The sequence below is a fragment of the Erpetoichthys calabaricus genome, chromosome 2 (genome assembly GCF_900747795.2).
Source record: "Erpetoichthys calabaricus chromosome 2, fErpCal1.3, whole genome shotgun sequence".
NCBI lineage: Eukaryota > Metazoa > Chordata > Cladistia > Polypteriformes > Polypteridae > Erpetoichthys > Erpetoichthys calabaricus.
Window position 1 is genome coordinate 165,842,542 of NC_041395.2, and position 15,121 is coordinate 165,857,662.

Sequence of the window (15,121 nt, forward strand, 5' to 3'; positions counted from 1 at the left end):
TGATGCATTTTGAAAGTATACAGTCAACGGTTCGATGGTGATTACAAAGATCAAAGGTGATAAGAGACAACCTTGTCGAGTACCACGTTTTAGTTTGAAGTTGTCTGAAATAATGTTAATACGAACTAAGGCTTCTAGACTATTATAGAGTAGTTTTATCCATGCACATTTGTTTGGGCAAGAAACCCAAATGTGTGCAATGTGGTGAATAGGTAGTCCCATTCAGGCATATCAAATGTTTTTCTGTATCTATAAGATAATAAGATCTCTGGGGTGTTAAGATATACCATATATACTCACATTTAAGTTCTCCCGCAGATAAGTCAGGGCTTGATTTTACAGTATAATTTCCAGTATTTTATAATGTCGGTCGTATAAGTCAAATGCGGAAAACTCACGCTATTGGTCCAAGAGCTTATGATATGCTAACACCCACCAGAGAGAGTAACCATGGCGCACACTGCCTTTTTTTCTATGCATTGTGCCTATGTGACCACATGGTAATACCCAAACTATTCTGAAGCGACGTTTGAACTGTTTTGTGTTTTCTGTATCTCACACCCTTATACACCTTTATCGTAAGAGCAACCTTATCTACGATGGAGCATTCGATCAGAAGAAAATATGAAGCTGGTTTTAAATTAAAAATCATTGAAGTAGCGAAAGAAATTGGTAACTGCCCTGCTGCAACAAAATTCGATGTGTCTGAGATAGTAGTGGTACGAGATCTCGCGAGATCAGATTTGTCTTGTGAGATGCGTCTGGTCTCGCGAGAACGTGACGATATCCTTGCGTTATTGGCATGATGGAGTGTGAGGGAGAAGTAAGGATAGAAGATGCGCCCGCGACATTTAAATCGTTGGTGTGGCAACATTTTGGATTCCTTGTGGAAATAAGAAACGGCGAAAAAATGACAGACAAGACAAAGACAATTTGCAAACACTGTAAGAAATTAATATCGTACACCTCTGCTAACACAAGCACTATGCAAAAGCATTTAGAAAACAACCACAGCTCGTTACTAAAAGCTGCGCCTGTGAAGAAAACGGAAAGCAATTCAGTTCGCATGAAAGGGCAAACAACCATAACAAATGCCTTTGCAGCTAAACTTCCACCATCCAATGCAAGAGCCACGGCAATAACAAGAGACATCGGCGTTTTCATTGCAGCCGATATGAGACCATTTTCTGTGGTGGAAAATCTGGGATTTCGGCGACTCATCCACACACTGGAACCAAAGTATGCCATCCCGTCACGCGCACATTTTACTCGCATGGTGGTCCTGACCCTCTACAGGGAGTGCAAGGTAAACGTTGTACAGGCTCTGAAAGAGGCAGAAACCATCGCCATAACTACTGACGGTTGGACTTCTAGGTGTACACAGAGCTATATCACAATTACAGCCCACATTATCAACAGTAATTGGGAAATGGTACATTTTGTATTCAGACGCGCCCACTTTTTGAATCACACACAGGGGCAAACGTCGCTGAAGTTTTACAAGAAGCTGTCACACAGTGGGGTCTTAAAAAGCCAAACCATTGCATCGCTATTGTAACAGACAATGCGCGTAATATGGATGTGGCTGTGCGCGAGGCAGGATTTGAGCCGCACATCAAATGCTTTGCGCACACAATAAATCTCGCTACACAGGCTGGTCTCGGTGTTGCGCGTGTCGCTCGTTTGCTCGGGCGGGTGAGACGTGTAACTGCTTTTTTTCACCGGAGTTCGACAGCTGCCACGGTACTGACGTCTAAGCAGAAGCTGCTACAACTGCCACCACACAAATTAATAATGGACGTCACCACGCGATGGAATTCATCATTGGATATGCTGGTTCGTTACCTGGAGCAGCAGGCTGCTATATAGCAGCAGCGCTCACCAGCCCAGAAATAAGACAAAATGCCCGAAACATTGACACACTGGATACCTGCGACATTGTCAATGCCGAATTTCTTGTGAAAAAATGTAGACATGCTTATATTCTTAAAAAAGAACATGACCATATCTTAGGCTGTTCTGTATAGGTCATTACCTCATTACCTAGGTCTTAGCTCTTTTTCCATGCTTAAGAAAATTTTGTTCATTGTTTTGCACTGAGTTTTAAGACAGCACTACTTTGATAGTTACACTAATTATGGTTAATTGCACGTAAAGGGATATTTGTGTTGTTTATTATTTATACTATTTAATTTTATTGTGCAATTAATTGCCTGTCAGTTTGTGGCAAAATATTTTGCAGTGTTTACATGTTATTACTGCATATCATTCATCAAAATGGAAGTTTTATTTCATAAAGTTGATTTCAAAATGGACATGCATTTTTTGCATTTTGTGTTTTTCAGTTAAATAAAAGGCTATTTTTGCTATACTGTACATTTAAACATTGAGGATTTCTTTAAAAAAAAATGTCTAAAAGTCTTGTCTCGTCTCGTTCTCGTGAACCCAGTCTCGTGTCTCGTCTCGTCTCGTGGGAAAAGCGTCTCGTCACACCCCTAGTCTGAGAAAATGGTGCGAGATTGGAGGAAGCAAGAAGATGTAAAAAAAATAAAAATAAATAAATAATTGGGTGTCGTATTTTTAAACCGGCGTATAAGCCGGGGTCTGATTTTATGATCGATTTTTCGGGTTTCAACACCCGACTTATACACGAGTATATATGCTAATAGGTGAATATATTATACTAGCTGTACCCCATGGCTGCGCCCACATAGTAATGAAACCGGACAAACTTTAAAGATCAATAGAAGTTGGCACTATATCTCCTTGTGTTCAGCTCTAACAGGAGAGCGTTCCCCGCGTGGGGAGAAAGGCACATGGCCGTGAAATCTCTGGTAATCAGCAGCTACCCTCTAAAACACATGGAGCTCTGATCTTTCTCTTAAAAACGTCAAACGTCACTCCGTAACAATCTGTAGATGATAATGTCTGTTGAACAAACTGGTATTACTAGCTAAATGGATGGAAGGTGCACTCCTACACGTGGCTAGACGTAGACCAACTCGAACAGAGGCTAGCGAGTAAATGAGGAAGGCCCCGCCCCCCTTTGCTCTCGGCCCACAGCCATTCTCTTGGATTTGCATAAATACATCAGTACCGCATGCAAACTATGGTACTTAGTGCGATGACAGAAGTCGTAAAATCAATCGGAAAGTTCAAGCAAATTATAGAAAACAACCAGATCTAAATCCATTAAGTAATTATTGAAAAGCGGACAGACAGACATACAGACAGAACGCGCTTGGACCACAAAATTTTTAAACCGTTTCTTAGTGAGTACCTATGGGCCAAGGGTAACCTACATTCCAAATTTCACGTCCCATGTCCTCATGGTTCGGGAGATTTCATGATGAGTGAGTCAGTGATATTTAGCTTTAATATATATATATATATATATATATATATATATATATATATATATACACACATATACAGTGGGGCAAAAAAGTATTTAGTCAGCCACCAATTGTGCAAGTTCTCCCACTTTAAAAAGATGAGAGAGGCCTGTAATTTTCATCATAGGTATACCTCAACTATGAGAGACAAAATGAGAAAAAAAATCCAGAAAATCACATTGTCTGATTTTTAAATAAAAAGGCTGCTTCCTTGGCGAAGCAAGGAAAAAGGATGGCCTTAGATGCCGTTCGTTTATAAAACAGCGGAGAAGCTGTGTAAAGACTGCTTCACAAAAAAACAGCAGAGCGCCTTATATGAGCAGGCAGTCAGCTAAAGAAGGGAATCAATAAATAACTATAATCATAATAAACGAACAAAAAATAGTGGAGAATCCGCGGATTACATAAAGGAAATGGGTACCTGAACAGAAATTCACCGCTGCGAAGCGCGGGAATTTGGCTATATGCAGTGAGTGTGTACGCCTGATGAGCCCAGAATTAGGACGAAACACGTGTCGCGTACTCTTTGCATTATTTTACAGTAAACTATTTTCAACCATTCTATGATCTGCTTCTCACAACTGAAGGCACCATGGCGAACGTTAGCTGACTTGCTGGCCAACCATAAGCGTTACCTGGTAGGTAACCACCCATACAATCAGATTGTGATTCAGACTACGAATGCCGTGAAAATATATATATATATATATATATATATACAGTGGACCCTTGACTTACGAACTCAATTCGTTCACGAGGGCTGGTTGTAACTCAAGTTGGTTGTAAGTCAAGATTATTTTTCCCATAAGAAATAGAAATACCCATAATGCGTTCCGAACCTCCCACTGCAACACTTACTTAACCTTTTCATAATAAAAAAAGGGTTGTATAATGTGCATAATTTACCAAAACACCAATAATTTTTCTAACGTACTAACCAAAAAGTAATAAAAAGTGCCTAGCCTACCAGAAACAACAATTTCATACTGTACTCACCATTTAATTTGACATCTTTGGGCTGCAGGAAGGGAGGAGGATGATAATGAAACTGAAGGCTTTTTAAAGGCTTTCTTTAACTTGCGCTCAGGCATTTGCAATCATTTCAATAGCTTCTTTTGCGTTAATTTTAATCTCCTCCTGCCTACAAGTTATTCTGACGAGAAGTTTTCTCAGCATTTCCTTGCGATGATACAAGGAACTGTTTCTGAACTCTTCTGAGACCCCCCCCACTCCCCACTCAATGGGAACGACATGCTGAAGTGCGTCCTGAAGCGCGATTGCCGCGACTGTGGAAGCTTGCTTGTCCATTGCCGGGCAGGGATATCACATGCATATCACCCATCGATATCTTTTCTGTTTGCTTTGACTGAGAGACTCAGCACAGCTTTAAGCCGGCTTTTGCCCCAGCAACAGATAAACAGTCTTCCATACGGAGTTTGGACTTTGGCATGTCTTCTAGTTGGGGGAGGTCCCAAGAGAGTTTACAAACCTGACATTTTATTGAATGAGTGCCGCATTAATAGGAATGTTTCTGTTTGTTTACAATCGCGCAAGCGGATACACGTGACCGCATTCAGGTCGTAACGCAAGATGTTGGTCGTAAATCAAAATAAAAATTTTGGTCGTAAATCAAGTTGTTCGCATGTCAAGCCGGTCGTATATCAAGGGTCGACTGTATATATATTTATGTATACAGTAATCCCTCCTCCATCGCGGGGGTTGCGTTCCAGAGCCACCCGCGAAATAAGAAAATCCGCGAAGTAGAAACCATATGTTTATATGGTTATTTTTATATTGTCATGCTTGGGTCACAGATTTGCGCAGAAACACAGGAGGTTGTAGAGAGACAGGAACGTTATTCAAACACTGCAAACAAACATTTGTCTCTTTTTCAAAAGTTTAAACTGTGCTCCATGACAAGACAGAGATGACAGTTCTGTCTCACAATTAAAAGAATGCAAACATATCTTCCTGTTCAAAGGAGTGTGTGTCAGGAGCACAGACTGTCAGAAACAGAGAGCAAAGCAAACAAATCAATAGGGCTGTTTGGCTTAAGTATGCGAAGCACCGCGCGGCACAAAGCTGTTGAAGGCGGCAGCTCACACCCCCTCCGTCAGGAGCAGGGAGAGAGAGAGAGAGAGAGAGAGATAGAGACAGATAAAAACAAAGAGTGAAAAATCAATACGTGCCCTTTGAGCTTTTAAGTATGTGAAGCACCGTGCAGCATGTTGCTTCACTAAGCAGCTGCACACAGAAGGCAGCAACGTGAAGATAATCTTTCAGCATTTTTAGACGAGCGTCCGTATCATCTAGGTGTGCGAACAGCCCCCCTGCTCACACCCCCTACGTCAGGATAAGAGAAAGTCAGCGCAAGAGACACAGAGAAAAGTAAGTTGGGTAGCTTCTCAGCCATCTGCTAATAGCGTCCCTTGTATGAAATCAACTGGGTAAACCAACTGAGGAAGCATGTACCAGAAATTAAAAGACCCATTGTCCTCAGAAATCCGCGAACCAGCAAAAAATCCGCGATATATATTTAAATATGCTTACATATAAAATCCGCGATAGAGTGAAGCCGCGAAAGGCGAAGCGCGATATAGCGAGGGATCACTGTATATATATATATATATATATATATATATATATATATATATATATATATATGTAGATATGTATATATATATATATATATATATATATATATATATATGTGAATGTATGTATGTATGTATGCATATATATATATATATATATATATGGAAGAGAAGGTCTGTGATACGGTTTGCATATTTTGCCTTTGATTCTTGTAAGTCTAAGCATTATCCTCTGATGAAGACCCCTGATAGGGGTTGAAAGCTCAGGAATAAAACTATTTTATGATACGTGATTCGTTTTTTCTCCCTTTGTGGATCTCCAACTGCAAATATATATATATATATATATATATATATATATATATATATATATATATGTGCATATGTATATATATGTACATATGTACCGTCTTTTTCCGAAAATAAGACACTGTCTTACTTTCTTTTTTGGTCCAAAATACGCACTAGGGCTTATTTTCGGGGGAGGACAAAAATAAAAGTATATTTATATATTTTTATTTAATATTTATTTATTTTACACAGAATACAGAAATTAAAATTTATTCAATTACAATCATGTCATCTTCTTCTGGAACATCGTCATAAATCAAGATTTACACCCCTGGAGTCTTCCACAATTCCCTTTTTGTACTCGACGGAATAGCTCTTTCGTTTTGTACTCATTTTAACTGCGGTTAAAAATCATTCACTTTATAAAAAATAAAATTACGTATGAGGAAATAATCAGACTTACAAGACTGAAATGAACAAACATTGTATCTGCACTGTCGCTCAATGTAGACTGCTGCCTTAACGAACAATTATTTATAGTGTGCGCCAACGACGCGTTCCGTCGCATTCCGCATATGCATGCCCCCCTCCACACCTCATTCGACCATACTCTGCGATACGCGCGACGCAGTACAACACAGCAGAGCAGAGCAGACACAATATTTATGTATTCATGCTGCCTTATGTTGTATTTTTAAGATAAATTCCAAGAATTAATTTGAAACGAACTGTAGAGGTAAACAATGAATTTCTCGGAATATTTTATTTCAAACATTTCTCTGAAATACGAGTATTAGGGAAGCTAAACATACTTAATAAATCAACAGCATTTTTTAACGAATTCTTTTTTTCACATTATTTTAACTAGGGCTTATTTTCGGGGGAGGGCTTATATTACAAAAAGTTCCGAAAATCTCGATAGGGCTTATTTTCGGGGGATGTCTTATTTTCAGAAAAAGACGGTATATATATATGTAGATATGTAAATTTGTATATGTATATACTGTATGTATATGTGGATATGTATATGTATGTTTACATAACCTCTTTAACACACTACTTCTCCGCTGCGAAGCGCGGGTATTTTGCTAGTCTGTGATAAATCAAAGAACTAATTAAATTGTGTCATATTTTCTTTAAACAGAGTAGAAAATAAAGACTTGCAGTACTCTCTAAATGTGTAAGTTATATGTTTATGGTCAATAATTTTATCTCCATCTGTGTTGTAAATTTTACTGCACTACAGACTTCCTGCTTGTGGATTTATTAGGCTAACATCTTATTGGCCTTCTCTCTGTGTTCATTATAATGATGTCACAATTAGTCAAGAGGTTAAGTTATGATTGCAAAACCTGTCTTTTTCTATAAAATGTCTCATTTGGAGTCTAAATCAGCAGTTTCACATGCTAAACATATTACAAATAAATAAATATATTATTAAACCTGCCTTTTAAAGTTCTCTTAATTTCAAGCTGATTCTGCATGTTAAGTGATGCTATGTGGCTCAGCTTTAACAGCAAAAGCAGGGTATGTTTGTCTAGTACCATATCTTCAATATTGTTTACAAGAACTGAGCCTTGAGGGTTACAGCACTAAAAGTTAACTAATGCACTTAATTTTGGCACAAAGTCAAATTTACGTAAAATGGCAATTAATGAAATTCAACTTTGTCACAAGACTGATCTGCATCCCAAGGCAGCAGGACCTTAAAGAATTCACAAGTACACAAAGTACATATTACAAGGCCATAAGTTATTGACCTGACACCACTGGTCTTTGACATGATTAACCCTTTAACCGCCAACTCCCTAAATATTCCCCACGCCAGGCGAAATCTGAACAATTTTCGTTTTTTTACTTTTTTACATTTTTTTTACATTTATTCAAGCAGTATTGACCACTAAATGTTGTGCAAGTTGCCAGTGTATACACGAAATCTATAAATGTAACCTGAATTCTCAGCTAAGCCAAACATCTTGATACCAAACCGTGCCCTTTTCAATGGTAGATACTGTCGAAACTGTAAGCGGCCCTTCCATGACAATAAACTTTCATCAACTGCAACTGACGGTCCTGGCATGTAGGGCAACTGAAATGCTTCAAATAAATGATCAATCAAAGGACGTAGCTTGAACAAGTGGTCGCGGTTTGGATCTTTCTTATCTGGCTCGTTTCTGTTGTCATTCAAATGAAAGAATTTCAGCAGCAAAGAGAATCGGTTACGTGTCATGACAGCTGCAAAAATAGGTGTTGCATACATAGGATCTGTAGACCAGTACATCTCAATATCTGGTTTTCTGATTATTCCCATCAACATCAAAATCCCAATGAATTTTTTCATTTCGTTTTCATCAGTGTCAAACCAAGCACGAACACGGGAATGTGGAGGTAAATTGGGATTTTTCTCAATAAACTGTGCTGCATACAGATTTGTCTGATGAACAAAATGTCTGATCAAATCAGGTGACACAAACAGCTCATAAAACTGCTCAGCAGTGTAATTGTTTACATCAACAATAAAGCCACACGTTCCCTCAAACGAATGCAGAAAAGGTAGTTCACCACGGGCAGCAGCCCAGCTGAGATGCTGGGGATACACCCACTCAGCGCCGTCATCCGATGCGTCTTCATTCACAGTATCATGCAGCGCACGTTGCTGCTCATCACCGTCGCTAAAATCTTCTTCAGAACTGCTACAATCATGATCAGAACTGTCCAAAATCGCCTGCAAAGCCTCACTTGAAGTCAGTTTACGTTTCGCCATATTCACAGCTGTTACATGCGAATCACGTCACATGACCGGCCAAAACAACCACAGACTTGTCGAAATACAACGTAGTAATAATACCCACGCCAAACCGTCAGTTATACTACTTGCCAGGCATTCATATAACCACAGGCAAATGTGCCGGATAATTCCAGCAGTATGGCGTTAGCAATAAAACAACGGTGCCGGATATATCCGGCAGAGGGCGGTTAAGGGGTTAAGCAAGTGAAATTATGAAATGCAGTACTTCCTCAAGCTTAGTTGCAAGAAACTTCACTCATACCTTTTAGGAAATAATTTGTTCTCTTTCAATTCAAAAAACTTAATACTAATAGTGATGATTCAGGAAGGAAATTAAAACATTAAGTATATTTTTAGGAAAAGTCATAAAAAAATAAAACAACTTTGTTGATAAGTGTGTATACTCATTTACTAATTAGAGTGACATTTTGCGTTAAATGCTTTGCATTCTATATGTTCCCTGACCTAGTCGTTTATCTCTACTGTATGTCCTTCTTAAACGGACTTCCTCTTCCACTGCGAGGAGCCACAGGAAGTGATTGTCACACAGAATACATTAACTTCATGATATTACAGCATTTAATGCGCTACTTTAGTTACTATGGGGTTTGAGAAACTCTAGTAAATTAAACATCAATTTTAAGATGACGTTTACAATGTTTTACTTTAATTACAAACTAAAGTATGATATTAAAGTAGAAATTTTGAGATTAATGTTGAAAGTACGATTTTAATCATGAAATAGACCTTTTTTTTTCTTCACTGTGTCCTTATTTTTTTTTTCTTCTCTGTAGCCCTAATATGCTTCCACAGATTAGACTAGGCAGTAAGTTAAGAAACAAATTCACATTACAAACTCACCTAACTTCAACTAAGTCATTTGGTTTGTAGCTAGGGTGAAGAAAAAACCAAACTTTCTTAACAAAATGGTCAATGCTTGGTTCCTTTCTTGATCCTCGAACATATACCATCCATTTGTGTGTAGACTGGTCATTTTCTTCTCTTTTATCAGGAGGTATATACCTTGCATTGGAGAGAAAAAAAAAGTTATATTTACATAAATGTTCAAAGAAAGTATTACTGAATTAATCAAGACAATTTTTCACTAGCACTCTGGTTACGTTTGACATTTCTCTGCTGTACTATCCACAGAAGCATTACTTCTTCTTCAAAAAAAAAAACTATCTACAAAACTCAATAAATCTTTATTTTACATCACTAAAGCATAAATTAAAACCTCAAACACACACTGAGGAAGAACTTCACATTCCACAAGTAAAAAACTTGAAATCAGTTAAGACTTTAGTTAAATAACTAAAAAAATCCACAAGTGAATATAATGATTTACTTTTTTCAAATGTTACGCTGAAACAATTACATTCCCTAAGATATTACAGTTATTTAAACACAATCCCCTATCTCAAAATATCCCGAAATCTAAAAAATGATTTGATGGATTTGATAAAATTTTGGTGATGTTATGAAAGAAGGTAAATTAGCCAACACAAGTTTTTATTTCTCGATAATAATACTGTAGCAAGTAGGCTATACAAATTCATCATTCTTTTTTCAGCTGAGCGCTGAGGAAGAATCAGACAGAGAAATGGGACTTGCGACTTTATGCAAAGAAGTCTGCCAGCAGAAGTGGAAGAACACAAGTGCACTATAGAGTATGACAGCATACCAGGCAGCGCGGATGTGCAGGCAAGTGTTGATTCACCAGAAGAAAAAACATTAGAGACAGAGGAATATAGGAGGAAGTGATGTCCTTGGATACATGCAATACACCCTATTCTGTCGGCTTCTTCTTACACCTCACAATGCAGTTTAAAATACATACAAATTCAACCTGTTTTGGGGTTTATTCCCCTTTGACTATTCAGTGTGATTTTTTTTACATATACTTTCCAGAACACGGGAGAACTGGGGAGGTCAGACCATGATGTGCCAGTACACTGCGGTTCGCAGTGCAGACAAGGGGAGATGCTGGTATAGTGTACCGGCCCACTTCAAGACCCAGGTACAATATAAGCTAGGAGAGACGGCATGCCTTGGTCAGTTTAAACACTTGCACAGCTCAGTAAAGTCCCCTACAGCCAGAACACAGAGGACACTGTATACAGACCACAATGTTATTTTTTTCTCCTGAGCTTTTCTTTACAACTAGTCATTTAGCCCGTTACAATAACGGGCGCTAGAACAGTAGTGCATAAACATTAGTAGGAACAGTCTATATTAAATGGCAAGGGACTTTGACCTCATTCTTTTTGTTGGTCGTATTTTTCTTTCTTTCAGCCTTTCTTTTGTTGATGTTTACTTGCTGAGCTGACCGTTCTTCGTGGGCTGCCGCCGTGTATTGTGTGTCTTTAATTTTCTGTGACAGTAATACTGTCTTGTACGGCTCTATTCAATAAGGGCGCGTAGATAATTTAGTTCAAATGGCTCTGGAATATGTGAAGAGCAACAGGTGCAGATCTTTATTTATGCGCGCCTTTATTCGTTGCGCCCAATTGAGGTCGTCCTTTTGAGGCTCGCCTTTTTGTGCGCGCCCTTATTGAAGGATACCGTCATGTACGTCCGCTGGCTTGTACGTCCGTAATATACCTTTAATTTTCTCTGGCGGTAATACAGGCGTGCACGTCGGTAATATGCCTTTAATCTCCTCTGACAGTAATACTGGCTTGTATGTGGCTGTAATATGCGTCACTGTATTATGTAACTTTAATTTCCTCTCACAGTAATACTGGTTTGTATTTCCGTAAAACGCCTCTAACTTTCTCTGACAGTAATATCGCGCATTGCACCGTGCCCCGCGCACTTCACCAGAAGACACCCACACACGGACACCTGGACGCACATAGGGATTTTATATATATATAGATGCTTAAAAAGTTCAGTTCATTGCATGGAGCACATAAATGTGCTACCTGTAAATGTCAATTTAAAGTAAACCATGATTCCATATTAGAACTTTATTGCCTTGATGTGGCATTCAAGATAAAGATTCATAATAAAGTTTAAGAAAATAATTTCCTGTAAAATTGTGTTTTCCAATTACCACCAACAAAAGCCATGGTCAGACGCTAGGAAGGGCACAAAAAGATCTATGGCAGGAATGTTTCACACTTGGGCAATTGTATGTTCCTTACATCAAGAGTAAGGACAATATTAGCCCCTGGTAAAAATACAACAAATATTGTAAAGAAATGTACTCATTTAGTTACTTAGTACTTCTGATACATCCAATAAACTGACAGCACTATAACTGAGGCTCACTGTCTTAAGAAAGAAACACAGCTAGTAGATGTATAATGAAAAAATACACATAACCAGAAGTTGCTTTCTTTTGCAGTTAGACAGATATTTCTCTACTTCTGCCAGATTGGGTAAAGAGGAAGCCACTTTCAGATCAAGAGTGGATATGGTAAGTTTATTTGTTAGCCGCGTTTCTCTATATAAGGCGTGAAATAAATTTTACACTTGCTGATTTAACCTGTCTTTTCCTGGCCACTATAAAAGCAGTGTAATTTTAAGCTCAAATACTATTATTTTGATTGAGTACTATATAAAACAGGTATGACTTTATGCAGATACCAGTGCCAAACTGTGATGATACGGGTTAGCGCCACACTACACAGGTCCCTTCCAAGAGCCTCTAAAATCCGCCACCTGTCAATAACATAATCAAGGGATGAGCTGGGCAAATGAGGACATACACAGCACAGGGTAGGTGAAAAAAATAGGTAAACAGTGCTTTTATTTAACAAAAACACAACAGTGTCCAAATTGAGGAGCAGTGTGATAATAAATAATCCATAAAAATGAACAGTGTCCAGGTGGAGGTTAAAAACAGTTCAATAATTATTTTCTTAAAACCAGAGGTTAAGAATAATTAGAGACAGTTCCTTAATCGGTCATGAGACCAGTGCTGCCTTTTAAAAGAAGACATCTACTCAGCTTCACCCAATATGGGGTCTTGCAACAGAGGGAGACGCCCAACGACAGGTGTAGTCAACCAACACTTCATAGGCCCAGGTCCCTGCTGGGCCATGGCTCCCAGCAAGGCCTCCAATCCAATCCTCCACATGTCCCCTGCCGCCAGTCTCTTGGCGTCTGGAGACACTGCATTTCGGGCCGCTCCTGCTCACAGGACAGCATTCAGTAGGAGTGCCCCTTCCACAGCCTGCGGCTCCTGCAGCCTAGAGGCTTGCTCTCAACCACCTGCCCCTCTCTCTTTTCAGCACAGGCTGTAGCATTTTTGTCTCCCTTTCATATTTCTTATTCTTATTTCACTTTAACCTCTGCTCCACCTCTGTCTTTCTTTTCCATCCTTTCTCTCTCCACTCCTCCAGCCCAGCACATCTTTCTTTCTTATCTCGCAGACTCACCCTTCCAGGGTCTCTCAGCCAGCTGAGACATCAACCTTCAAATACTGCTTAGCAACAATTACCTCCTTTGGTGCATCTGCCGTGACTCCCCAAACCGTCTTCCTCACACAAAAACTTGCGCCTTTGATCGTCTCCCACTACCCCATAACTGTTCAGCAGAGAACTGATCCAACCCAATAACATTGAGCAATCATTCCTCCGTGGGTCCACCCTGACCGCCTACCTCTCTTCCTATTTACTGGATGACTCCAACCTTCAGAATTGTTTTTTTTTTTGATTTTCCTCCTCTCCTTTTTTCTTCCTGCTGAGATAATTTCCTTTTTTCCCCCCTCTGTCCTGAGCAGGCTTTTCTTTATACTGTATCTCTAACTGGGTGTGAGTGTGAAAGGCACAACCTCCATGCATGTAGCAAGATCGGCCAAGTATCCTAATCAGCCATGGAGCGAAACGTGCCTGCACACACCCTCCCCACTTTGCGCCCCGCACATGATTATTTATTTAAAATTAGTCACCTATTACTAAGCTGTGGATGCACTATACCACACCAACCTTATAAAGCAGTATCAATGGTTTCTAAAAAATAAATTATAAATTATATATAATAAACTAGGGGGCTTCGCTCGTCAACCCCTGTGTTTGGTTTTCCAGATACACACTTTTAAAGATTTTTTTTTTCTTTGAATTGTTGCTAATTCATTAGTTTCACTTTTATTTCAGAACTTCGTTAAAAACAATATTTGGAATCTTTCGAGTCCCAATATGCTGAATCTTTTTAATAAGGGTCAGTGAGACATGTGTGTAATGACTTTGTACCATAATTCAGGATAGGTTTCTCTGTTTGCAATTTCAGCACAGACAAAACGATCAGCAGTTAATAATTTTTTTTTTTACAAAGTAACCAATAAATGCATGTGAGGTAAACCCCGTTTTTGAAATACTCTGACCTAAACTTCAAAGCCTTAGAATATTTACATACTTCTGACATATCACCTATGTCCATATATTCGATCTCCATTCCTCGCTTTGTCCTACTTTTTTTTCAATGACACCTGGTCCGAGGTGATTATTTTCCCATTTTTTGAGTAATAATTTCCGTTTGTTTGCGCTACTGCGATCTTTACTTTCTTTTTTTTGATACTTTCTAATTTTCCTGCTTTCGTATTCTTTAAGTTTCTCTGCATTTGTATCACGCCATTTTTCTGAGCCTTTCGAATTCCACTGTTTTCATAATCTCTAACCTGCTCTGCATGTGTATAGCACCAATGTTTTTGAACATATTTATGAAGTTCTACTTTGTCTTTTACTCTTTGTGTTTTAATTCTGAGCCCGATTGGGCGTGCTTTGTTTCAATTCCACTTGTTCCGGGCTGATTATTACTTTCCTTATTTTCTGAATTTGCATCTAGATTATTCTTTTTCTTTTTTGCATTTTTTTCTTTCCAATGTTTTTGAGTCTCTTTTCTCAGCGCTGCTCTTTCTTCTTCGCTTAGGCGTCGACATTTCATCTATAACGTATTGTCCTTATACGCTTTATATGCACTGAAAGCCCTGGATCTGTGTGTGCTCAAATCCTTTACACAACTGAGTGTTTTGCTGCCCGTGGTCTTATTTGATATTGGTTGTAAGTAGGGCGTGTCTTGCAAGAATCTCATGTTCTACGTCCAAG

General features: G+C 38.8%; 1 protein-coding gene across 4 annotated transcripts in view; it reads right to left on the minus strand.

The window, feature by feature from the left end:
• yeats2 (YEATS domain containing 2) overlaps nucleotides 1-15,121 on the minus strand; it is a 162,800-nt gene that overhangs the window by 127,055 nt on the left and 20,624 nt on the right. For all 4 annotated transcript variants that reach the window (XM_028825680.2, XM_051922874.1, XM_051922873.1 and 1 more), the window contains exon 7: nucleotides 9,930-10,091. In XM_028825680.2, coding sequence (XP_028681513.1) covers nucleotides 9,930-10,091 — 162 coding nt within the window. The remainder of the gene's footprint in view (nucleotides 1-9,929; nucleotides 10,092-15,121) is intronic.